Consider the following 24,771-nt stretch of genomic DNA (forward strand, 5'->3'; position numbering starts at 1 on the left):
CTTATGGAAACTATTTCCATGGTTTTATATGTCTAATAATACTTCCTTATTGTCTTTATACTGAACTTCAGTTTTGTTAGCTGTAAAGTTCGTGGGCCACACATTTTTCCCGTAAGAGCTTTGTAGGCATTTTCCTCACTGCCCTCTGGCTTTAAGTAATGGTATGTAAAAGTATGAAGCCAACTTGATTTTCCCCAAGATAAAAGATAGATACTTTAATCTTCTAGCTTGTATCCCAAAGATTGTTTATTCTTAAAGTCCAATAATTTTATTAGGATGCACTTCTATTTTATTTCTAGACCATTTTCTTATATGCCATTTTTTGTTCTTTTCTTCAAGAATATCAGTTACAACATCTTGGACCTTTGTTGTCTGCCCTTCTACATCTTCTTTGTCGCCTTTAATCCATTTTTAACTTTCTGTTCATTTTCATTTCATTGGAATTACACACACCAGGCTATCTTCTGAGTCCCTTACTTTGAGTTTTGTGCATACGTATTTCTCTTAAAACTCATTCTGTATCTTGACCAGTTAAGTACACCTGGGTTGTCTCAGAGCGTTTGACACAGTTAGTGTCTCTTTTTGTACCTTTTTATTCACTTGTACCTCACATATCACACTCCCTTGTTGTTTCCTACTCACTGATTGCTTTTTTCTCTACTTATCAGATTGTTCTCCTATTCCTGGTCCCTAAATGTCAGAGCTCCTCAGCACTTGGTCCTTGAACCTCTTCTTTCTCTTCTAAACCCACTCCTTAGGTGACCCTTTCTATGAACAAGGCTTTAAATTCCCCCTTTTAAACTGTTACTTTCATAATTACACCTCTTGCTATGGCCTATCCCCTGAACTATGGACCATACATTCAGCTTCAGCTCATATATCCAATTAATTTCTGGCTAACTTCACTCAATATTATGGTCTCTTTTTTGAGATTTATTTATTTTGTGTTTGGCAGTGGTTTATTCTTTTTTTTTTTTCTGTATGGTATTCCATTGTATGACTATACTACCTTTTTTTATCCATTTTATTGTTAATGAGCATTTGTTTTTTCCACATTTTTACCGTTATAAATGATGCTGTTATAAACACTCTTTTACATATCTTTTAGTGAATCTGTACACATTTCTATTGGGCAGATACATAAAACGAGACTACTTAGGTTATAGGCTATGCACATGTTTTGCTTTGGTAGATAATGACCACTTTTCTAAAGTGTCTGTACCAATTTACACTCCCATTAGCTGTGTGTGTGATTCCAGTCGCACTGCATCCGTGCTAACAGGTCACAGCGTCAGTCTCCTCAGCGTCATTTCACTGGGTGTGTAGTGCTGTCACGCTGCGGTTTAATTTACAGTTTCTCGATTTCTAATTAGGCAGGGCACGTTCTCATGTTTTATTAGCCATTTGGATATCATTTTTTATAAATTGTGTGTTTATGTTTTTGTCCATTTCTTACTGATTTTGTAAAGGTTTTTCATATATTCTGGAGACTGGTCCTTTGTCAATTACATGTATTGTAACTAATCTCCCATCCTTTGACTTTCTGTTTTATTCCGTAATGCTTATCTTTTGATGAACGTATGTTTTAAAAGTCAATATGCCTTAATTTACTAATATTTTTATTTATGTTTTGCATTTTCGGTGTCCAATTAAAATTTTTCATTCTTCAACATCATGAAGATATTCCTTTCAGTTTTCTTCTGAAAACTTTATATTTTACCTTTTGCTTTGAGAGCTTTGATACACTTGGAATGGTGTGTGATAGGAGTTAATATTTTTCATACGGAATATCCAGTTAACCCAATACCATTTGTTGAAGAAAACGTATTCCTTTCCCAGTGCTTTTTAGTGTTACCTTCATCATGAATCAAATATCCATATATTTAAGGATGTTTTTCTGGGCTTTCTGATCTGTTAGATTTGTATTTATCTTGTGCTAATATCTCACTATTTTAATTGCTAGATAAGTAACAGTATTTGATATGTATTGTAATAATGTAATTATAATAAGTGTTGGTTATTACAGATAATAACATATATTATTATATTATTATGATAGATATTATTATATTATTATAATAGATAATAATAATAGTATAGATATAGAACTTGCCTGATAGAGCAAGTTCTTCTCTCGTGTTCTTCAAATGGATCTTGTCTATTCTTGGTCCTCTGCTTTTCCATATAAATTTTATAATCATCTTTTTAATTTCCAAGAAAATTTTGCTCGGATAATTTTTATTGGATTACATTAATTTTTATACCAATTTAGTCTCTATTTGACATTATTAAAATATTGAGTCTTTCAATTCATGGACATGCTTTATTCCTGTATTTTATGTAGGTCTTTTTAAAATTCCTCTTAGTAATATTTCATAGTGTTTTGGGGATAAAAGGTCTTACACATCTTTTATCAGACTTATTCCCATGCATTTTATATTTTGGGATGCTATTTTAAATGGTACTGCTTATAAATTTTACTTCTTAAATGCTCATAGCTAGTACACACAAATATAATTGTTTTTTGTATGTTGACCTTGATAAATCACTTATTAATCTAATAGTGTATCTGTTTGGTTATTTTGAATTTTCTAAATAAATAATTTTTTTCTTGAGGAAAATGACAATTTTGTTTCTTCTTGATCAATTTTAAATGTTAAATTTGAAATGTCGAATTTCTGAAATAAACTCAACTCGGTCTTGATGTTCTCTTTTTTAGATATTGTGGATTTTAGTTTGCTAATGTTTTGTTTCTTTTATTGAATATATGGTTTATGAGCAATGTGACTAGAATTTCCCCTTTTCCTACTGTCCTTCTTAGGTATACGAAAGGTATGCTAACATCATCAATTGCGTTGGTAGATATTTAATTTTAGTTTTTCTTTTCTTTGGTAGAGTTTCTATAATATTTCAGTTGTACCTTCTTTAAATGTTTTCTAGATTTTGCTTGTGAAGTTACTTGGGCCAGAACTTTTTCTATGAAAGGTTTTTACTTACAAATTCAATTTCTCTCATAATTATAGCACTATTCCATTTTTCTATTTCTTGTGCTAGTTTTGATAAATTCTATTTTTGTAACAATTTGCACTTCTTATCTAACTTTTCACATTTATTTATATAATATCCATTTGTTCCCTTTTTCTTTAGTTTAGGTTCTGCGGTAATGTCCCTATTTTTTATTATTTAATGGGACCTTTGTACCTTCTGTCTTATTTTCTTGATTAGATTCACTAGGCATTTTATCAATTTTATTAGTCTTTTTAGACTCAACTTTTTGTGTTGTTGTTTCTATTGTATAGTTACTTTCTATTTCATTAATTTTTGGTACTACTATTGTTGTTTCATTTTTTAATTTTTAATTAAAAAAATATTTGCTATTGTTTTTCTAAACTAATGAGGCATATGCTTGTATCCTTAGTTTCCAAACTGTGTGCTAAGGTGCCCCAGGGTACAGCCATGAACTCACAGGGCATCATGGGGTATTCTAAATTTTTAAGGAAATATGGCAATACTCAAAACTTGTTGGACATTATACAAGCTCTTAGCTTGAGGTAATTCATACTTTCAATATTAGATCATACTATCTTTTTAACTCTTTAGTGTCTCCAAGCAGTTATTTCTTGACACAATTTTTCTTGTTATTCTCATAGGGGAATTGGTTCAAATTACCTTATTCACCATTACCAGAAATGGAAGTTTTGGATTAATGTTCTAATTAGCCTTATTTATCTGTTTATTGGTTGGCTGTATTTAATTGAAATATTTCCCTTTGTAGTTCTTACCTAGCGGGGCACTCCACTGCCCCACTGTGGATGGCGGCCACGACGCCATGCGGGTGGGGCCATCACCATGAAGGCCCACACACTGGGCCGTCCCCAGGATCTCTTTGAGGTTCCAGAGAGTTCTTTAGCTAAGATTGCTGCTGTATCTGTCGAGCAATGTCGACAATCTCTCCAAAAGTGGTATTTCCACTGTGCTGAATGTTTTTTTTGCTTCATTCTTTCTCAGGGTGGTTCTTTGAGAGCTTTGATGATCGGGGCAGAGGCAGAAGGCACTGCCTCATTTTGGGTCTGTCTGTTCTGAGTGGTCAGTTTGTGTGCCTCAGACCCTTCCAGTCACCGGTTGCTTTGTCGATGTCATCACCAACCTTTTTTGGAGACAGGCTCAGGGGGCTGATTTGGGAGGCCAGGGCAGACGTGGCACTGACTTCCGTGCAGGTGCACCTCAGGTATATGACTTTGATCTCGATGGGGACAACTTCAAGGGCATGGTGGAGGCAGCTGGTGTTGGGTGAACCTGGATTCAGGATGACCGAAGAAAGTTGCACCTAAGCTTCCTCTGAGCTGAAAGCCAAAAACTAGCCTCTTAAGTTTTTTAAACTGGGGACCAAGACTTCTACTGTTTTTTATATTAAAGAAGTTGATGACAATAATCATACCAATTATAACAATTACTGTTTATAGTAATTACCCCTTTTTGAGTGTTCCCTATGTTGTTAGTATTAATATCCATACTTTTCTATAGTGTTTTCTTATCTCCCCCCATCATTTCTGCCACTGTGTGTGACTGTATGATTAATTTACTTTTTCAACTGAAGTTTTCAGGAATTGACCTGGATCAGGCATTGTTCCAGCCCTTTCCATCAGAAATTATATTTCAGAACTACACGCCCTGTGAAGTCTATGAAGTCCCACTGGTTTTGAGGAACAATGACAAAGTGAGTATGTTTGCTGCGGTGCCCAGGCCTTTCGTGGATATTTGAGGAGCTGGATAAAATGGGATCATGCAGGATCTTAGCTAAGTTCTTTAACTTGATAGACTTAGGAAAGTCCATGAAAATGTGCCCTTCGACTGTAAGCTTACTGAACACGAGGCTGTTGGTTCGTTGCTCTGTGTCCGATCCCAGGGCAGTGCCCAGCCAGCAGTAAATTCCCAGCGTGTGCACTAACAGTTTGTTGAATGAAGGGTTAGCTAGATGGATGTCATGAAGTTCTCATGTGACTGGTGGGCTAGGTTTTCGTTTGGGACAGACAGGGTGACTACTCTTCACGCTTATATACTTTGTACCAGAGCCTCTGATCCCTAATGAAGGCATGAACGCTACTCATGAATTGCAGCTGTTCGGCCAGTGCATTTGTGTTCTAAGATTGAATTTTCCTTTAATCAAAAAATGGGCATCGCTTTCCCCCTTTCTGTCTCCTTATTTCTACCTCAGAAGCCTTCAGGTTTTGCCTACAGATAGTTTTGAATGACTTCTTCCACTATTTATACCTTGCCCTTTTGTGCTTGCAACTGAGGACTTTTTTTCCCATCCTATGCCTTTTCCTTCAGAGATAAATTAGAGTTTATTTTAAGAAAAGGTATTAAATGCCTAAAGATTTCCTTGGCATCTAATGATAATGAAAGAAAGAATAAGGCTGGAGGTCAGCATAAAGTACAGTTAAGTGTGAAAAGTAATCAGGCAGGGAGGGAGGCATCTGAGAAACGCTAAAATTCAGGTGTAAAGACAAGCAGGAATACTTACAGAATCTAAGAATGTGGAGACAAATTCTCACTGTAAGAAAAAAGGGGAAATCAGTAAAGACGATGCAAGAATCCAATGCAAATGGGAAGACCTGCAGATATATTTGGTACAGTAGCTCGTTAAATGAATCGATGATGCCTTTCAGAGATCCATAGGGTGGTTAGTGACAGCAGAACCAGACCCTGGAGAAAATGGTATATTTAGTTTTTTGCTGCAGGAGTGTTAACAAGAGAAGCTCATGGGATAGAAGCTAAGGTGTAGACATAGAGAAGAAAAAACCCAGGTGTTCAGGATTATGTTCCGAGACCTCAAGAAGAGTTACATTACATAGACATTAGAATTCTCTCTTTTTATGGAGGGCTGCCAACCAATTTAGTTTCGCACTTCCACTTCTCTCTTTCCCCTTTTACATAACTTTTTAAACTTTTGTTCAAGTTTTCTTAGGCTTTGAAAGACAGGAGTTAGTCCAAAGGGTAGTTAGTTTGAGCCACTTCCCCTCAGCCCTAAACAAGAAAGTATTTACAGTTGGTTTATACAGGCAAGTCAAGGATAAGGGGCAGGTATAAGTTCTATCTGCCAAAGGGCACCCAGTTCTCATGGATAACCCAACATCTCTTGGTAAGATGCTGCTATGGTACTGGACTTCATGAAAGCCTCCTTCTCATCTAAGGAAGTCCAGCTAGCAACAAGCAGACAGATTCCTCCAGGATGGGCAGACTTGTTTCTGGGTGAGTTACTCCCAGAAACAAGGCCCTTGTACTAGATGGCTGAGGTGAGCCTGCTTCTCTCCATCCCTGGTTCATGGGCCCTTAAGGACCACTGAGATACATTTGGGTCACTGTACCATCCACCTTTTATTTGCTTCCTTACTGGATGCAATGCAAAAAGACATAGCTTATTTGGTCATAATTTCTCTCTCTCTCTCAAACACACATGTCAAAAATAAGCCATGTATACTCTATAAGCCACAGCATGATTCTACTTGGGATACAATTATAAGCACTCAGACTCTAGAGGCAGACTAATCTGTGTTCAGATTCTGGCCGAGCTGGGTTCTGGGTTCAGATTCCAGCTATCTCCCAGCTGCAGATTTGGGTGAGTCACTTCCCTTCTCCAAGCCATCGGGATAATAATAGCACCCATTTCAATCGGTTGTTTGGCATATTAAATGAGATAATGAGTGTAAAGTATTCAGGCCTGTCACATAGTAAGTATCATTTATTACTGTTATTACTATATTAGTGTTACTTTTGTTTTCCTTATGCTGTTAATTAAAAGTATTCCCAACAAGCTTACATAGTGTCATTCAACACATCATAAATGCCACTGCATATTTCCCTTATCAGCAAAACTATCTCTATTCCAATGGAATTTGCACACACCTCTTCCGTATCTCCCTGGACTCTCTAGTTTTATCTGTCTGAATTCTCTGTATTTCTTCTCCCCTTCCCCATCTGGTTACAGTTTTGAGAGGTTTTGGGAGTTCTTTTTCCCTCATTTTTCACCTGAGGCATCTGGATCATACTTAACTATAGTTAACTTTCTTCTGCCCCCTTTAGTCTTTAAAAAACAATCTTCTTTTCCCTGTGTCCCTAGAACCTCTACCGCTGACCATCCTGTCCCCTTCACATTTGCATTTCCTTTATTGCATGGACTATCTGAGCTAGAGATACTGCTCTAGGCCACACCTGCAGGGTAGAGGAATAAGACTTTAAAAAATAAAACTTTTGAAGATGCTCTGAGACTGAGCTTAGGGATGTTGTAGTACTCTCTTTGTTCCTGCTTCACAGTGGGGCTTACTTAGGACAATCTCAGAGAGAGGGAAGGTGGAATCAGGCTGGGAGTTGAACTCCATTGCTTGGTGAAGCTGTAGCACTTAGGGCAAGTGTGTGTTTCTTCCTCTGCAGAAGGGAGTCATAATGAGGCTCAGAGTTTATTGTGAGGAGTAAGTGGCACGTCACGTACAGTGATGGCCCGGAACAGGAGGGCAGTACATGTGATTTCCTCTCCCAGAGCAGCTCTCAAATGTCAGCAAACCCAGCTTCACTCCACTGTGCGAGTGGGATCTTAGCCATTCGTTTCTGAAGATAATTCACATTTAAACAATAAAATGAAGAAAGACTTGCAATAACAATAAAATGAGTGACGATAATGTTAATAACAATTAAAGCTAAAATGCACTGAGTGCTTACTTTGTATAAGACACTGGGGTAAAGGTAGGCTCTGTCATCTCCTTGTGCAGTTGATGAGAGTACCGTTCAGACCTGGCCGAGGTCGCCCGGCTAGTAAGTAGTAGATGGGGATCGCTGTTTCACTGCGAAGCCTGTGCTTTCTCTTCTGTGTTTTCACATGCGCGGTGTCATCACTGTGTGTTCTTCTTGCAGGTTCCAAGGATGGTGAAAGTCGTTGAGGAAAGTTCACCTTACTTTAAAGTAATCAGCCCCAAAGATATTGGCCACAAAGTAGCTCCAGGAGTGCCATTCACATTCCGAGTGCTCTTCACTCCGGAGGAGAACAAGGTAACAGCAGTGCTGCCGGACACTGGTTGAATGGTTTCACTAGCAGTTTGCAGTTCTGAACTTTTATGGAGATGGTGCTGTTGGTTTTGGTGTTGCTGGTGTTGGTAGTGGTATTGTCAGTGATGGTATTAGTCATATTGGTGGTGGAGGTATTGGTTTGGTGGTGGTAGTTGTGTTGTTGATGGCTTCGGTGGTGGTGACCGTGGTATTGGTGTTGTTGATGGTGGTGTTGTTGTTGGTGGTGGTGGTGGTGTTGGTGGTGAAAGAAGTGATAAGGCTGGGTGAGAGTGGGGGATGGCATACCACTGGGAAGGAGGAAGCAGTTGTCAAGGAGTGCTGAGGGCTTATATGAGCTGTAAGTGGCCAGGAAGTGAAGAAGGAAAATTCTTCTGAATGACTTCCCTTCCCCCGTCCTCAGCCCCTGCCTCGGCATATTTATATTCGACTGTACTGCGAGAGGGACACCAAAAGGGAAACGGTGTCTCCAGATGCAGTGAGTGAAGACGAAGGATAAAGCTTCTTGGGAGTTTTGGATCCTCGTTAGTTTCATTTCGCCTTCCAGGATTCTAACTAGTATAGGAAAGAGATCCAAGATCCAAATACTGATCACTGTCAGTGTCACTAAGTATAGGCAAGGAATGTGGCCAGGATGTGAGGCCGAGAAGGGGCCTCCTCCTGCTCGTCAGTGACTGGAAGATAACTGGACCTTGGTGAAGGGCTGACCTAATCGATACCTCCACCCAAGCACCAGTGGGATTGGAGAGCAGGCAGGGGGAGCAGAGACCTGCCTACTTTGTTTACCCTGTTTGTACACAGGCAGGCTAGAAAGAGCCCAAGTTCAAAAAGAGGCCATTTCCCCTTGAATCTAGCCCATTCTCAGGCTCTCCTCACTGGTGGAAGTTCCAGTTCCTCCCAGGAGGAAGGACTAACCAAGGGGGACTGAGGAAGGAAGCTTCCTCCCCAGCCCTTCTCCAAGAGCACAAAGTTGTGGTTTGAGTTTTCCTCCATGTGGGTCAAAGTGGGGACCTATGGTGGGGAGGGAAGGGGTTTTACCTGCATGATCGAAGGCTGAAATGGGCACAACAAAATGTCGGGCTATATATAATGTCAATGGTGTATGTGCCGACCTCTATTGTGCCGTAATGGTTGGAATCAAAGAGCATAATGGGGACAGAGAGAACTAGTTTTGAATCCCTGCTTCTCCATCACTAATACTTATTAGCTGCTGTCAATGTCATTACCACTATTCCTGCTACTATTGCTATTCTTCCTACTTTTCTGGAGAGCAGGGATAGAGAATTTAATGTGATCTGCCAAGTATGTATCACTGTAGTGAGTGGTTAGAAATTCCATTATAATAATAACACTGTGGTTATTATTTTGCCAATTTGTAATATTACTGTTTATTTCTTGGGTTGTGCATGGGCCTGTCATTTTGTTTGGGGTGCTGTCGAAATAAATGAAAAAATAAATCACTCCAGAAGTAATGCTTTTTGTTACATATCATTGAAGTCCTTATTTTTCTTGAGGCTCCATATCTGAATACTAACTGAGAAGAGAACAGCACCTGGGCTTAGTCTGGGTGTCAAATTCTTACACTGCCATTTCTGCGGGAAGCTGATTATAAGCCTAGGTGTAGCTTGAAATACAAAGCTTGCCGGATTTGAGGAGTTGGCTTTCCTTAATCTTTTTTCTGTGCTGGAGGAAGTATGTCTGCTGTTGGCTGAGCGTTGTTCTCCTGCAGGTAGTCTGGCTGAGAAAAGGGCATGTGGAACGTTCTGAGGAGGTGGAATGTTTTCTGTCAGGAGAGACGTGAGGGTTATGTGGATGAATTCACTTGTCAAAGCTGTACACTTAGTATTTATGCTTTCCAATACATCTAAATTTTACCTTGTAAACTACAGAAATGTAATGAATGGACTGAGGTATAGACAAAGCCAGAATTACAGAATATTAATAATTGTTGAATCTGGGTGATGGGTGTGTGACATTTGTTATATTACTCTGTTTTCTTTGTGTGTGTGTGTACACATACACACATCTATGTACACATACATCCATGTATATTTTAGATTTCATTTATTTATTTTAGAGAGATTGGAAGGGAAAGGGGGGAGAGAAACATTGATGTGCAAGAGATACATCGATTGGTTGCCTCTGGAACGTCCCCAACTGGGGACCTCCTGGTTCGCGGGCTGACGATCAATCCACTGAGCCACACCAGCCAGGGTTCTTTGTATATGTTTTAGGTTTTCCCTAATCAAAAGCTTAAAGAAAAGAGAGTTTTTATTACTGTTTATCTATACAGCAAATAAATAATTTAAATGTATTTCAGGTATGTTTGTATTTGCTTTATAAATATCAAATGCTAGGATTTCCATTGGGATTACTACTTGGCTATATTTTGTGGCTGCTTATTTTATTCCTAGTCTTTTTATTCCCCTTTACATTTCATTTCACCAACATTGCGTGTCTGTTGAGAAACCCCTAATTAAAATTTAAATGTGGTTGTACTGTTTCTTCTTCTAAATATGTGAAAGTTATCAGAGGTTTACATGCATGTATGCGGAGGCATAAAGTGAGAACGGTGGCTACCTATGAGAAATGCAGTTATCCAACTTTGGATACATTAAGGTTTTGTTTTGTTGGGCTCTAAGCTATACCATAATTTACAGAATTTGTTTTTCTAAGGACATAGTGATTTCTCCTTTTGCTCACTAAGACGGATGGTGTTTGGGGAAGTGCTCCCTCCTAGTTTCGGTTCCTTTTTTCTGCAAAGGTCCTGTTGCTCTTGCACCATCAGCAGGGCCCCACTACCAGCAGTTCCTCCAGTGTCTGGGCATCTACATCCACTCTTACTCTTGGAGAGCCAACAGGGCTGTGCACAGAGTGACCAGCGAGGGGTAGCCGTGCTGTCTCTGGTGCTGCTCCAGAATGCAGCCAGATTTATTTTAGGGAAAATAAAAGTCAGTCTCTTCACTGTGTCACTCTTTCTTCAGTTGGCAGAATTGACAGCCAATGTACATATTATTTTCCCTCGCTACCCCCTGCCGATCCGAGCACACGCTGTTTGCATTTACCCTGCTCACATCTGGAGGGTGAGATACGTAAATTGCAGCATGCCACAGCTTAATGAGCCAGTCCCCCTTCAACTGGGTTTTCGGCACCCATGAATATTAGCATGTCCAAGATGATAATACAATTCACATTTTCCCCTGTCATCTCTTAATCTGGCTTCCTGGGGATTTAACTTGTTAAGAATGCCGAATGCCCAGATAACGGGTGCAGCAAATTCTCTCTGGCCTTCCTTATCGCTTCTTCTCACACAGACTTAGAAATGATTGGATGTGTTATTATATTAATCTAATAATCCCAGTGTACTTGTCATTTATGGTAGAAATATAAGTCAGTATTGTCATAGCACTATAAAATTCTGGAGCCTGGCATTTTTCTTAACCTGTTACATTTGTATATTGACTATCAGTATTAAAAGGAGAAAGAAAAACATTAGGCTTTTGTAGGAAAGCAAAAACGGGTACTTCCTTGGGCTGAAGGAAGCCTCCGTTTACGATAGTGTTATCATCGGAAAATGGCCACAGCGAATAAAATATGCAGTAATGCAGTTTTATTGCTCAGTCATGGTTTAAGAAGACATATAATTAGTTATCCAAATAGTTTTCTTGATTTGTTCCTATGAAATTTAAAAAATTATGGCCCAAGAATAGTAGAAAAATGTGAACATAATTTATGTTATCTAGGTATACGACAAGAATGAACTACATTGCCAGCATTTTGAATTAAAGTTTAGATACCATAAAATTTTCCACAATCAACAATTGTTGTTGGCAAAAGATGGACAGGGATTTCGTTTTCTTCCTGCCTGGGATTAGCTTTCTCTAGTTCTGTCTGGGTCGCTCCCGAAACACCGGTGCCTTGCGTGGTGCCGGCTGCCAGGCAGGATGTATGCGGGAGATACTTGTCCAGCGAGATGAGTAAGTCAAAGCTTATCTCAGCAAAATTCGAAGAGGTTTTCTCAACTTGAGAACAGCCTGCAAATGTTAAAAACAAAAGTTACAAAAAGGGCTCAAATGTCTTTTTGTGGCAGTATGTACTAGATGTTAACGTTCTTGTCATTTCAACGAGAAGGGAGATGTCCAAGGGTCTTCTCTGAGAGGAGCGCTTCTCACCGTTCTGCTTCAGGTCATCATCGAGTTACTACTCTTCAGCTTTCTGGACTTGATCAGTATCATTTTATAATAAGGCCAATGTGATGGTGTTGGGAATTCTCTTTATAAAGATCTCTTGATACTTAACTACCCAAATAAAGGTATCAAAAGTGGATAATATACTTTCACTCTGTGCCAGGCCCAGCTTTATGAGCTGGGATCCTTTGGAGAACAGAACAAGTTTTGGCCTTCCTGGAGCTTATGTTCCACTATATGTAAACAAATAAATATGTAATTTAACGTCAGATATTGACCTGATAGAGAATAGAGGGATGAGAGGATCCTGTTTCCTTTCAAGAGGAGGACCAGGGAAGACTTCTGTGATGAGGTGACATCAGAGCAGAGAACTAAATTAAGTCGTGCGACTCTCTGAGGGGAGACATACTTGTCTGGGCGAGGGAGCAGCAAGTGCAAAGGCCCTGGACTGGAACATGCTTGGCAGCAGGCTCAGGGAAGTGTGAAGGCCAATGTGGCTGGAGTAGAGGAAGCCGCTGGAAAAGCGTAGGAGACAAGGTTGCAGAGAGTAAGGCTCTTAGAAGTCACGCAAAGTATGACAGGGAGCCCTTTTAAAGTGCATATTAAAATATTTTTATTTTGGAAGCTTTCACTCATCTGTAAAAGGAGAGAGAACAGGCAGGACAGTGAACGGCCGCCACCCGCATTTCCAAGCTGTCAGTGCGTGACCATCTTACTTCGCCTGTCCTGTTCCCTACCTCAGACGGCTTTGAAGCAAGTCCCACATGTCGCATTATTTCATCTACAAATGCTTCATTCTTTGTTTCTAGAAGATTAGGACCTTTAAAATTTAACATAGCCACAATACCATTATCACTCCTACAACTAAAAGCTCCTTAGCATTATCAAATATACACTCAGTATTCAGAACTCCCCATCGAGATATAAAAATTGTATGTAAATATAATTTTGTCGTTGGTTTGCTTAAATCTGCATCCAAACAAGGTGCTGACTGCATCCCTATCAGGTTCTATAGACTCGTCCTCTGTCCCCTCTATTTCTTATAAACTGAAAGTTAGGTCTAGAGACTCGATTAGGTTCATATTTGATTATTTTAGGCAATAATTCTTAGGTAACTTCCTATTGCATCACATCAAGAACACAATGTCTCTTATGTTTTATTTTTGTAGTGGTCCAATGAGCATTCTGAGGTAAAGTTCATACAGCAAAGATGGGATAAATACTTTATCCCTTTCCTTTACCATGGTGGGTTCTGACTAGAAGTGACATATCTGACTTACATTTTGGGGTTCCTCTGGTTGCTGCACAGAGAGTGGATTGAAGGGGGTGTGAGTATTGGCTAGTTGCCTACCCTTGACACCCATTTTCTCTTTCCTTACTGGTAAGAGAATCACAAATTTTGATTGGCTTCGTTACCACCTAAAATAAAAGACTGCATTTCCTCAGCTTCCTTCCCAGCGGTGTCTAAGTGTTGGCCGATGAGGTGTGAGCAGGACTCGCAGGCCTGTCCTTGATGAGAGCTGACACAGCAGGAGGTGCTCTTCTCTGCCCTTCTGCCTTCTCCTCCGGGGCTGCAGCTGGGCTGTGAGGGCTGGCATCCCAGGAATGACTGCCCCGTGCGGTGACGCTGGAGATGGACGCTGTGTGCTGGGATGATAGAGCAGGAATTTAGGAATGTGCGTCTCTGATGACACTGTGGGCCTGCCATACCCACATGGCCCGTCTACCTCTGGACTTCTTTGTGGGAGAGAAATAAAATCTGTCTAGTTTAAGTTGCTCTTGTTCTGTTCCCTGTTCCATGTAGCAGAACTGAACAGAGACAAGGGGCTGTTGTAACAGTTGGGCAAAAGATGAGGATGATTTGGACTAGGGAGGTGACAGTGAAGGTGAGGAAAAGCGGGTGGATTAAAGATGTGTGTTGTTGCGGTAGAGCGGTCCTGACTGGCTGGTGGACCGGATACAGGGCGCGAGAAGGAAAGGAATCTAGTCTGACTCAGTATTTTGGTTGGCAACTGACCCAATGGTGGCACCATTTACTCAGGTAGGGGACAGTGGGAGAAAAGCAGTTTCATAAGGCTGGCTTGGGGTAAGGTAAGGAATCCAGAGCTCTGTTTTTTTATATGTTGAATTTGAACTTTCATATGTACATCCAAGTGGAGATATTAAGGAAGCAGTTGGACACATGGATCTGTGGTAAAAGGGAGATGTCGGGGCTAGAGACAAATATTTGGAAGTCCTAAGTGTAAAGATGGTACCTCTCACCAAGGGGTAGAGATGATGCCGGGAATGAGTGTAGTTGAAGAAGAGGTTGGGGAAAGGAAGAGATGCCAACAGAGGATGACACTAAGAAGGGGTCGTTATGAAGTGGGAAGCAAACCAGGAGATTTAAAAAGGAGGGAGAGATCAGTTGTGTCTAAAGCTATGAAAAGTAGAATACAATAAAGATGTGGAATTAGCCATTGGATTTGGCAGTCCCTCGTGACCTTGGCAAGAAGAGTTTCTGTGGGATGTGGGTATAAAAGCCTGATGGGGTGGGTCTGGGGGAGAGTGGGAAGTGAGGAGGTAGTGATGTTGAGCATAAATAACACTTTTGAGGAGTTTTGCCATGAAGGGTAATTGGAAAAATGAGCAGTTGCTGGAGGTAGATGTTGAGGTCAAGGGTAGGTTATTTAAGGCGAGGCTGTCCAAGCATGGTTATAAGCTGACGCGTGAATGACCAGTGGAGGGAAAAGTGATGCTTCAGGAAATCCTGGGGTAGTTGAGAAGGATTGAGCTTTAGTACACAAGGAGAGGGGCTGGTCTGAGATGGAACAGGGGTGAAGGGAGAGTATATGGGGAAAGAGAAGTAGATTGGTGGGTTTACGGATTACTTAGAAAGCAAAAAAGCCAAAGAGGAAATTTAACTATTTGGAGTGGATGATTTATACACGAATCATGAAGTACCCACATTATCATTGTATATACTAAGGATAAAAGTGAATCTGGAAGTCTCAGGCCTTTTTTCAAGCCAAAGGTCACAGATGGAGAAATGTAGATGCTTCCAGGGAGCTGAGACGCCAGTGAAATCACATGAAGAGTCAGAGTAGTAGAGGACAAGGCTCATGATACCTGATCAGACTCAGTTTAAAAAATAATTTATTTTAAATTATAGTTGACATACAATGTTATGTTGGTTTCAGGTGCACAAAATAGTCATTTGACAATCATATCCCTAACAAAGTGATTGCTACAGTAAATCTAGTAATTTATCTGTCACTGTACATAGTTATTATGATACTATTGACTCTATTCCCATGTTGTACATTGCATCCCCATGACAGTTTCATTTTTAAACTGATTAAGACTTTGCTGGTAGTATTCTTCCCTTTTGAGGGGTAAATTTCAGACTGAGAAGATACGTAATAAATACTTTGAACTGGGTAGGAAATTTATGACATTTCCCAGAGACAGTAAGGGTTAAAGTCACTAAATTCTAGTCAGATCTGGTTTTACTGTGTTAGCCATTCCTGCATCAAGTTTAGGAGTGGAGAAAAGGCAGAAAGGGTTGTGAGGACTTAATTACACTGGCTGTGCGCCCCCTCCCAATGCCTTGAGAGGCATTTGCTGCAGAAGACATCATCTTCCTTTGCCCGATAATGGAAAGGACAGTATTATTGCCATGTTTGCCTTGTATCATGGAGCTAATGTAAACTGAAGATTTGTTCTTTTCATTTTCAGAAAGCCAAATCTGCCATTTCCGTATTCTGCTGTTTCCTTAAAGTTAGGAGGAAAGGCGTGTTGGAAGGAAGGCTAACAGATGAGAAGTGAATGGCAATTTCCATCTGGAGAGCATTGTTACATAGGGTAACATTTCAGGGTAGAAAGTAATTATTATCCAGAACTCAGAATAAATATTTTGGCTCTGAATCGTGACCCGATGGCTCTGGATCCAAGTACAGTGGAAGGGATGTGTCAGCTGAAGTAATTGCTGAGCTCGAGGGCTGATAGAGCCTTCCCAGTCATACACAGCATCTGAATTACTTGTAGGCCAGTATAGCAAATATGTGATTGTACGTTACATAATCTAATGCAGTCCTATTAAATATAGAACTCCAGAGTTTGGAACACACTTTCGAGGAGTTGTTTAAAGAATTTCTTCATAATCTTTTATGAGTGTGTGAACTGATTAAAAAAATACACAGGTGGGGGGCCAAAGTAGGTTTACAGTTGTTCGTATGGAAAAAGACATGCAGATTATTATTATCATCACAATAGCTTTATTAACTCAAAAGAATGTCACAGTGGCACAGTGCACTTAGGCACAACCTCCTAAGTGCTCGAAGAGCCAGCCTCCATGCTTTACACATTCTTGTAGTCTTTGAAAATCAGTAAACAAACCTGAATTTCAGCCACCTGCGTGGGTCAGCCCCACTGCCTCCTGAGGTGGTTGACTTCAAGACTGCTTTTGCCCACCCCTGTGTAATTCCAGCCAAACTCCAAGTCTTCCTCATTTGGCAATTTGAAAAGGTTTGAAAACATCTCAGTTAGCTTCCTAAACTCTTTCCAGCTGTGCTCGGTTTTCTACAGAACAAGGCAGAGAATATACACATACGGAATAAAATAGGACAAGTTACTTTGGGGTCGCCTCTCACCCTGGATTCAGCAGCATCTTTTGTTCTTTCTCTCAAAGCCTCAGTTAACATTGTTTCCATATGTGCCAGGAGCTCTCCGGTGTCTAATTCCCAACAAAAGCTTTGCTTGCTAGGTTGATCTCCTAAGAAAAAATGAAAATAGCACTTATCTCTTTAGGATTCTGATGTAATCAGAGTATACTGTTTCATTGTTGAATTTTGTGGGGTTTTCTAGGATCAGGTATGCTTAGTGTAATATGGACTTCCATGTGTCCGAATACATAATTTTTGAGCCGGGTATTACCATCTAGAAACTGGAATCATTTGAAGAGTTAAGATCCCAACAACTCAATTTTAATAAATTTTATGAGTACTGGCCATTAATTTTTATTACTTGCTTCAACCTTAGGGCCTTTATGTTGCAATTCCCCTCATTAGGGACAATCCATTCCTAGATCTTGCCTGACTGGCTTCTTTTGCTGTTCAGGTCTTTATGCAAAGGTCACCTCCTCAGGGAGGCCTCCTTGGTTGTTTTGGCCTGAAGCAGTCCCTTACCACATTATCACTTCACCATGTTTTATGTTGTCCAAAGCCCTTGTTGTTTTCTGAATTTATCTTGTTCTATTATTATTATCATTATCAGGATTATCATTATTATTTTCCTAACCACAGTAAACACAAGTTGAATTTTTCCTATGTGCCCTACACAAATCATTGTACGTAATACAACATTTTCATAACGATAGCTAACGTTGGTTAGATATTTACTACTCACCAAACACTAGGCCAGGTCAGTGCCATCTCTTGCCTGGACTGTTGCAATGGCTTCTGGCCTCTCTTTTTCCATAGAAGCTGGTGGTTTTTCTAAAATGTAAACCAGGTACATAATGATCAGCGTTCAGCGTCATTTGTGCTTTTGGCCATCCTCATGTCCTAACAGTGGCTTCTAAGATCCTGCCTGATCTGGCTCCTCACAACCTTCCTGCAACATCTCTCACCTCTCCTCACCTTGTTCCTCTGGCCACAGGCTCTGAATCACATTTCACCCAGATTGCCATTCATCCACATGGCTTCAGTCCCACTTCACTTACGACTCTGCTGAAATGTCACCTCCTCGTAGACACCTTTCCTGACCACCCTGTATAAACAAGGACTCTACTCACTCTCTTCCCCCTTACCATGCTTTGTGTTTCCTCACTCAACATTATGTTACTCATTTTCCTGCATTCAGCAAGTGTTTGTTGAATGTTAAGTACTAGGCTCTGTTCTAGACACTGGGGATATGAGGTCAGTGTGATGGGCAGAATCCCTGTTGATACAGAGACATTGGGGGGAGACATATGATAGACTTAATAAAGAGGTAAAATATATAATATGTTAGACAGCTTTGGGAGAACTAAAGCAGAGCAAAAGGCTAGGAAGTGATGGGACAGGAGAGGGAGAGTTAGGTTTAAAATAGGGCAGTCGGGGGGGGGCCTTGGTGAGAGAGTGGGCCATTGTGCGAAGTCCTGAAGGAGATGAGGGAGCAAACTATATATATGTATGCACACACACACACACGTATACATGACTATACATATATGTGAATAACTATAGGGAAGCATGTTCTAGAAAGAGCATCATATTTGAAGGCTCTGAGGGAGGAGCATCTCTAGCGTGGTCCAGGAGCAGCAAGGAAGCCTATAGCTGGGACAGTGAGCAAGTGGGAAAGGAGGAGATGTGGGAGAAAATGACAGGGGTGCCAGGCTCTGGTGCTCCTGAACCCTCTCAGCTTGGGAGCCTTGGAACAGGGGAGCAACCTGAGTGGACTTCCATTTGACCCGGATTCCCCTGACCCTTGTGTGGAAAACAGACTTTAGAATAGCAAGGGTTGAAATAGAGTCCAGTTAGCCCGGGAAACATGGAAGTGGCCAGGGCCAGGGTGGCAATGTGGAGGTGGTGAGAAGTCTCTGTAGCCTGGGCATATTTTGAAGGTTGGTCCTACAGAATTTACTAAGAGACAGAAACAGAGCAATCAAGGATGCCTCATTCCAGGGTTTTAAATCCAGGTCACTGGCAAGATGGAGATGCCAGTACCAAGACCGGGAAGAGAGAGGGAACAGGTTAGGGGGAGGGAAGGTGAACGAGCAGGCTCTCAGCTGGCCTTTGTGAGCATGAGAAAAAGGCTCCCTCTCTGGGCTGTTGCAGTCGGAACCAGCAGAATGGGCTGGACTTCAGCCCCCATTCCTTCCCCTTTGGAAGGGCATCTTCATGTACAGTTGCAGGCAGTGGAGTTAGCCAGGGGCTTTGCTTTGGGACGTGGTAAAATTGCACCCAACAAGATGCTGACTGGACAGCTGGCTATGACTTTGGAGTTAGGGAGGCCGAGGGACTGCAGGTGTAAGGGCTCTGTCGTGGGAGTGTTTCTGGCTACTCGATTTTTACTTTATTTGTAAATGTAATACACTGTATATTAATAGGCTTTATTTACCTGCTCGTTATCTCCTCCATTATTACGTAAGCTCAGAGCGATCCATGCCTGTGTCCTACTCAGTTGTGTTGCTAGACCTAGCTCAGTGCCCGAACACTTAATAAACGTAGTTGAATGAATAAACTGATTGGGTACCATTGCTTTTTGCATGTCCTGTGGGTTTCATGAAGTTGAGGCATGGCCAGGTCTATATGTCAATCTGTGTGTTAGACCTCCCCATTCCTACTGTATGTCTAAAGCTCAAAGCTTTGTTTTGTGTTTAACCTGCACTGAGTACCATTTATTACATGATTACCAAAAGGAAACTCAGGTTCAAAGTGGACTTTACATTTATGAAGATTGCTTGCAGCTAAAACATACAGTAAAATGATGGAAAAACCTAAAATGAAGAAAAATAAACCTGGTTTAGACAACAAATTTCTTTAACAGCGGGCCTATTCTTGAGGGGACTGTTAACACTTTCCTTTTACATTTGGTTTTGCTTTGGGTGAGGATTTACTTTTAACTTTTTCTACACTGAGGACGAGAGTTCTGTTTTTCTGTCTAAAGAGATTTCTGTCTAAAGGGTGACTTAATTCAGCATCTGTGTTGCAATTAGACTCAAGACTGGGGATGGTAGACGCTCAGGGCCTCAGCATCTGTACTCGGAATGGTCAGTCATGGCTTTGCACAAGAGGTGAGGTTTACGCTGGGCTATGTATCCATTAGCTATTGTTGTACAACTCCAACACTCCATGGCTTAAATAATAAACACTTATTATTGCTCGCAAGACTGTGGTTCAGCTGGTCTTGACTAGGCCTACTCAAGGTTGGGTAGGCATCTCTTGGTTGGGCTCTGTCACATGTTTGGGGCTGAAGGCCGGTCTAGCATGACCGTGGCTGGGACATCTGGGCTCTCACCTTGCAGTAGACTGGATGGGACTTGTGCACATGGCAGGGGCGGTGCTCCGAGAGCAAGACTGGCAATGCCCAAAGCTTCCTGAGGCTTCAGCTTGGAACTGGCCACATTCCACTGGCCAAAGCAAGGGGTGGAGAAAGAGACTCCACTCTGATGGAGGAGTGAAAGTCATGTTGTAAAGAGTGGGGGCGTAGAGAGACCATTAGGAGGAGCCATGAATCTGACACAGGCTCCTGAAGGGCAAATGGGCGTAGTTAGACGGAGGGTATGAGGGAACTGGTGTGAACCTCCTCTGACCTAAACAAAAATGTGCCTCAACCCTCTCCCATCTGACCTCCCTAATATCTGGGAAACACGTGAAATGTAAGTTTTCTGTTAGCTTGTAGATTTACCACTTGAACTGTTCTCTCTCTGTCAGAAAGAGTAGTTCATTGAAAGTACAACTATAGTTGTCTTGAGAAAGTTTCCTAGAATATATTAATTTTTTTGCTAGATGCCTGCATATGGCCATATTTCTCACCCAGTTACATTGATCGTGTTGGTGTTTCCACAAGTAATTATTGTACCTTCTCCTGTAGGATTACACCCATATGTTGACCTGTGTTACCGAAAGAGAAAAGTTTATTGTACCCATCAAAGCCAGAGGTGCACGGGCCATCTTAGATTTTCCTGACAATCTGAATTTTTCCACTTGCCCTGTCAAATACAGCACTCAGAAGATTCTGCTGGTACGAAACATTGGCAACAAAGACGCTGTGTTTCACATCACAACTTACAGGTATGCGTTCCTTTGGCTCTTGTTTTTGATTGATTATAGCTGCGTCTAGTCAGCACAAGTAATTTGCTGGAATAGCAGTTGGAGTTGGAACTGCTTGTTACAGTCTTTAGTCGCAAGGCTGGGAGATCTCACTAATGTAGGGCAGACTTCCTCTTCTTCTCAAGAGGAAACCAAATTTCAAGGTTACCTCTTTGGGTATGCAAAGTCTTCTGAAATGCTGGATGAGACTCCTACTCAGCATAGAGAATGGCCCATGGGGATCTATTAATAAACATATTTGTTTTGACTAAGAATTTTATAAATGGTTGTATCGGTTTTCTACTGCTATTATAACAAATGACCACAAATTTAGTGGCTTAAAACAACACACATTTATTATGTAATATTTCAGTAGATCAGAGGCCTCACTGGGTTCTTGTGTGAAGGCTTGGGGGGAGAATCCATTTCTTTGCTTTTTCCAGCTTCTAGGCTCATGGTGCTCAGTCTTGTCATCTGAAAAATGGGGGAAAGTATAGTAGCCACTTGATAGGGTTGTTGTGAGAAATAAATGAATTAATAAATGTACATTGCAGTCACATAGCAAGTACTACATAATAAGCGTGTGTTCTTTTATTGTTTCTTCAAATGAGCCGCTACCAGTGTGGTGGGCAGAATAATGGGTCCTTGGATGTGCCCACATTCTAATCCTCAGAAACCGTCAGTCTGTAATGTTAGATGACAGCAGGGGATTGGGTTTGCAGATGTGGTTAAGGCTGCGAATCAGCTGACCTTAAAGTGGGGAAATCATCCTGGATTACCTGGGCAGGCCCGACGTAATCACAGGGGCCTTTAAAATAGAAGAGGCAGGCAGAAGAAGGGCTCAGAGGGATGAGATGTGAGAAAAACTCAGCCTGCGTTTGCAGGCTTTGAAAACGAGAAAACGGAGCAATAGCAAGGCTGTACTATTTGCTTCAGGGCACATAGCTAGGATAAGTGAAGGAGCTAGATGTTCGTCTGATTGTTTGAGAAGCAGCTGCAGGGCCGTAGACACCATGGGACCATGTGGAGGCCAGAGAGACAAGCCTTGCCCTCAAGGAGCTCTCTTATAAGGTGGGAAAGAACAACTGTCATGGAACTTGAAAACAGTGTCTGATCAGCAGCGCTATTTAAGAACAACCATCTCGGGAGGATAGGAAACAGAGAGTCAAGTTCTTTTCCATCACTTAAAAAAAGTGTGTATACTGATCTGGATTGTGAGCTCCTTTTCAGAGGAGCTGTATCTGTGGAATCCTTTGCTGGTTGAAGGATCACCTCTCCAGAATTCTGCCTGATTCACAATGATTAAACTATGGAGACTGCTCTTCTGGTAATTTTTTTGGCTTGGGAATTTGTGGACTGATAGTGCGCATTCAAACCCCACACCTGCATAAGACACGTGTCTGAAGTCAGGAGTCCCTGGAGAAACTGTGTTTCTTTCTCTCAAAACCAAGACAGGACTTGTCCTTGTAATGGTTTGGCAGCCCTTCAAGTTTCCAGGTTTTATATGGGGATTTTGTTATAAATTCCCTGACTTGACTATCTCAAGGTCGGCTGTTAAAACCCAGGCGTCAAGGTTATTGGGAACCCAGGGCAGACCCATTAGCTCAGTGGCTTACAGCTCTGGTTCTTAGATTTTTCATTTTTGAATCTTGTGGATTTGCCTTAATTGCTTGCATGCCCAGCCACTCATTTATGTAACTTATACTTTACCCAGTCTTTCTAGGTATTTCTGGTGGAAGAGTTTTCAAGTTTCTCAGTCTGCAATGCTGTAGGCAGCAGGGCCACCACAATGCAGGTTGAAGGCACATCCCTTGGCAGGGAACTTGTGTTTATTCTTCCAGCTGTCCCAGGAGCATCACTGTCTCTGAACCATTTCACACAGATCTGAATTTCTGTCTAGTGTTGTATTTCCCCCGGCTGAAATACTATTTTTAATATTTATTTCTAGCACAGGCATACTGGAAATTCTCTCAGTTTTTGTCTATTTAATAAAAAAGTATTTTGCCTTCATTTTTGAAAAATATTTTCTCTACAGTATGGAATTCTGAGTTGACAGTAATATATGCCCATTTTTTTTAGTGCTTTAATGATGCCATTTTATTGTCTTCTGGCTTACATTTTGCTCATGAAAGTCTGCTACAACTCCTGTCTTTGTTCTTCTGTATGTCTTTTTCTTGGGCTGCTATCAAGATTTTTTCTTTATATGGGTGGGCAAAAGTAGGTTTACAGTTATAATACGAATAAATAATACAATAATTCATATAATATAAGAATAAACTCTGTGTTTCATGTACTCACAACTGTAAACCTACTTTTGCCACCCCATATTTGGTTTTTTTAAGCACTTCGAATACGCTGTGTCTAGGGGTGGGTTTCTTTTTAAGGAATTTATTTTGCATTTTAGTTTCAGTTTCGATCTTGAGTGAAATTCTCTGAGCTTCCTGGATCTTTTTTTTTATTTGTGGAAACTCTCAGCCATATCTCTTCAAATATTTCTTCTCCTCACTGTTTCTTCTGCTTGTAGGGAGCTTCTGTTTATCTTCGGTGGGACAGTTGGCAAGTATCCCATCTCCCTTGTGGGGACGGGCATTGTCCATTTTCAGATTTTAGGCCACTTGTGTGCCCTGCAACCTCAGCTCTCTGATGGGTTCAAGAAACTTGTGATTTTTCTGTTTATCCGGGTTTTTTTTCATTGTTAGATAGAAGAGACACTCTAGCTTTCTGCATCCTTAGTCACAGGGAAGCAGGATGCCGAATCACGTTAGATAGGTCGACCATCAAAAGCAAAGGAAAAAAAGTTCTTTGGAAAAGCGGTGTCTGCTGGCACTGCCCATCAGCGCGGACGTGGCCTGTGTCATCCTGTGGTGAGAGGCTCTTGTTGTATGGGAAGGAGAAGGAAGCAGGTTGTTCAGCTGGCTCACCAGGACTCAGAGAGAAGCAGTCTTTTTTTATTTAAAGAAAGGCCTCCCACAACCACCAGGTGTAATACACATTAAAAACTTCCCACCGCGTGGGTGTTTGTTCAGTGTGAAAGGGAACCCAGCGAAGGGGAGCAAACCGGTGCAGGCAGCCATGTCTCCCTGGACTGTCCGGCTGAACCTTCAACACCACACATAAATGTTTCTTTACATATTACGTTCCCATGAAGTGCAACAAAATCACTCCACAGATTTAATAGTGCGAAGTGGCAGGAGAAGATCTCAAACTTTTCAGTCCATAGCTATGAATGTGAGTCATCTCCTGATACAGAAACACTTCTAAGGTAAATTGGTGAGCCAAATTAAGGGCTAGTCAGTTATAAAGACATTAGAAACTATAGTCCAACATTCTCATTTTACAGGTGAAGGAAGTAGGGTCTGAAAAGGGAAATGCCTTATCTAAGTTCCTCTGGTAAATTAATAGTGAAGCCTGGACTAAAGCAAACATGGGCCAGTGCTGGGCTTCTGTACCCTCTGACCCACCCCTCGCCCTCTCCCTACAATGTTGCCAAGGGCTGTGTTAGCTCCCGTGGTAGCCTCCGGAGTCAGCTGGACACCAGCTGTGTTTGACAAGTTGAGGGCACTAGATGGAGGTTAGAGGGTAGGAGGAAGCCAGGGTAGTTCTCCTCCCTCTCTGGCTTCAGCAGAGTCCCCAGCAAGCAAATGCATTTTCTCGTGGTTCTAGCTCCTGTTGGACAAGCCTGCCACGGTTCCACCTTCTGCCAGGCCCTCACTTCCTCTTCCTCTTTTGTCTCCAGCACAGGGGTGGAAATG

General features: G+C 41.3%; 1 protein-coding gene across 16 annotated transcripts in view; it reads left to right on the forward strand.

Annotated features, from left to right (window-relative positions):
• Nucleotides 1–24,771, forward strand: part of HYDIN (HYDIN axonemal central pair apparatus protein) — a 338,541-nt gene that overhangs the window by 48,448 nt on the left and 265,322 nt on the right. For all 16 annotated transcript variants that reach the window (XR_008425734.1, XR_008425735.1, XR_008425736.1 and 13 more), the window contains 3 exons: nucleotides 4,598–4,717; nucleotides 7,909–8,043; nucleotides 20,802–21,001. Coding sequence is in view for 13 of the 16 variants with exons in the window: in XM_053915141.1 (XP_053771116.1) it covers nucleotides 4,598–4,717; nucleotides 7,909–8,043; nucleotides 20,802–21,001 (455 nt within the window). In the remaining 3 variants the exon portion in view is untranslated. The remainder of the gene's footprint in view (nucleotides 1–4,597; nucleotides 4,718–7,908; nucleotides 8,044–20,801; nucleotides 21,002–24,771) is intronic.

The sequence above is a fragment of the Desmodus rotundus genome, chromosome 12 (genome assembly GCF_022682495.2).
Source record: "Desmodus rotundus isolate HL8 chromosome 12, HLdesRot8A.1, whole genome shotgun sequence".
Classification (NCBI taxonomy): domain Eukaryota; kingdom Metazoa; phylum Chordata; class Mammalia; order Chiroptera; family Phyllostomidae; genus Desmodus; species Desmodus rotundus.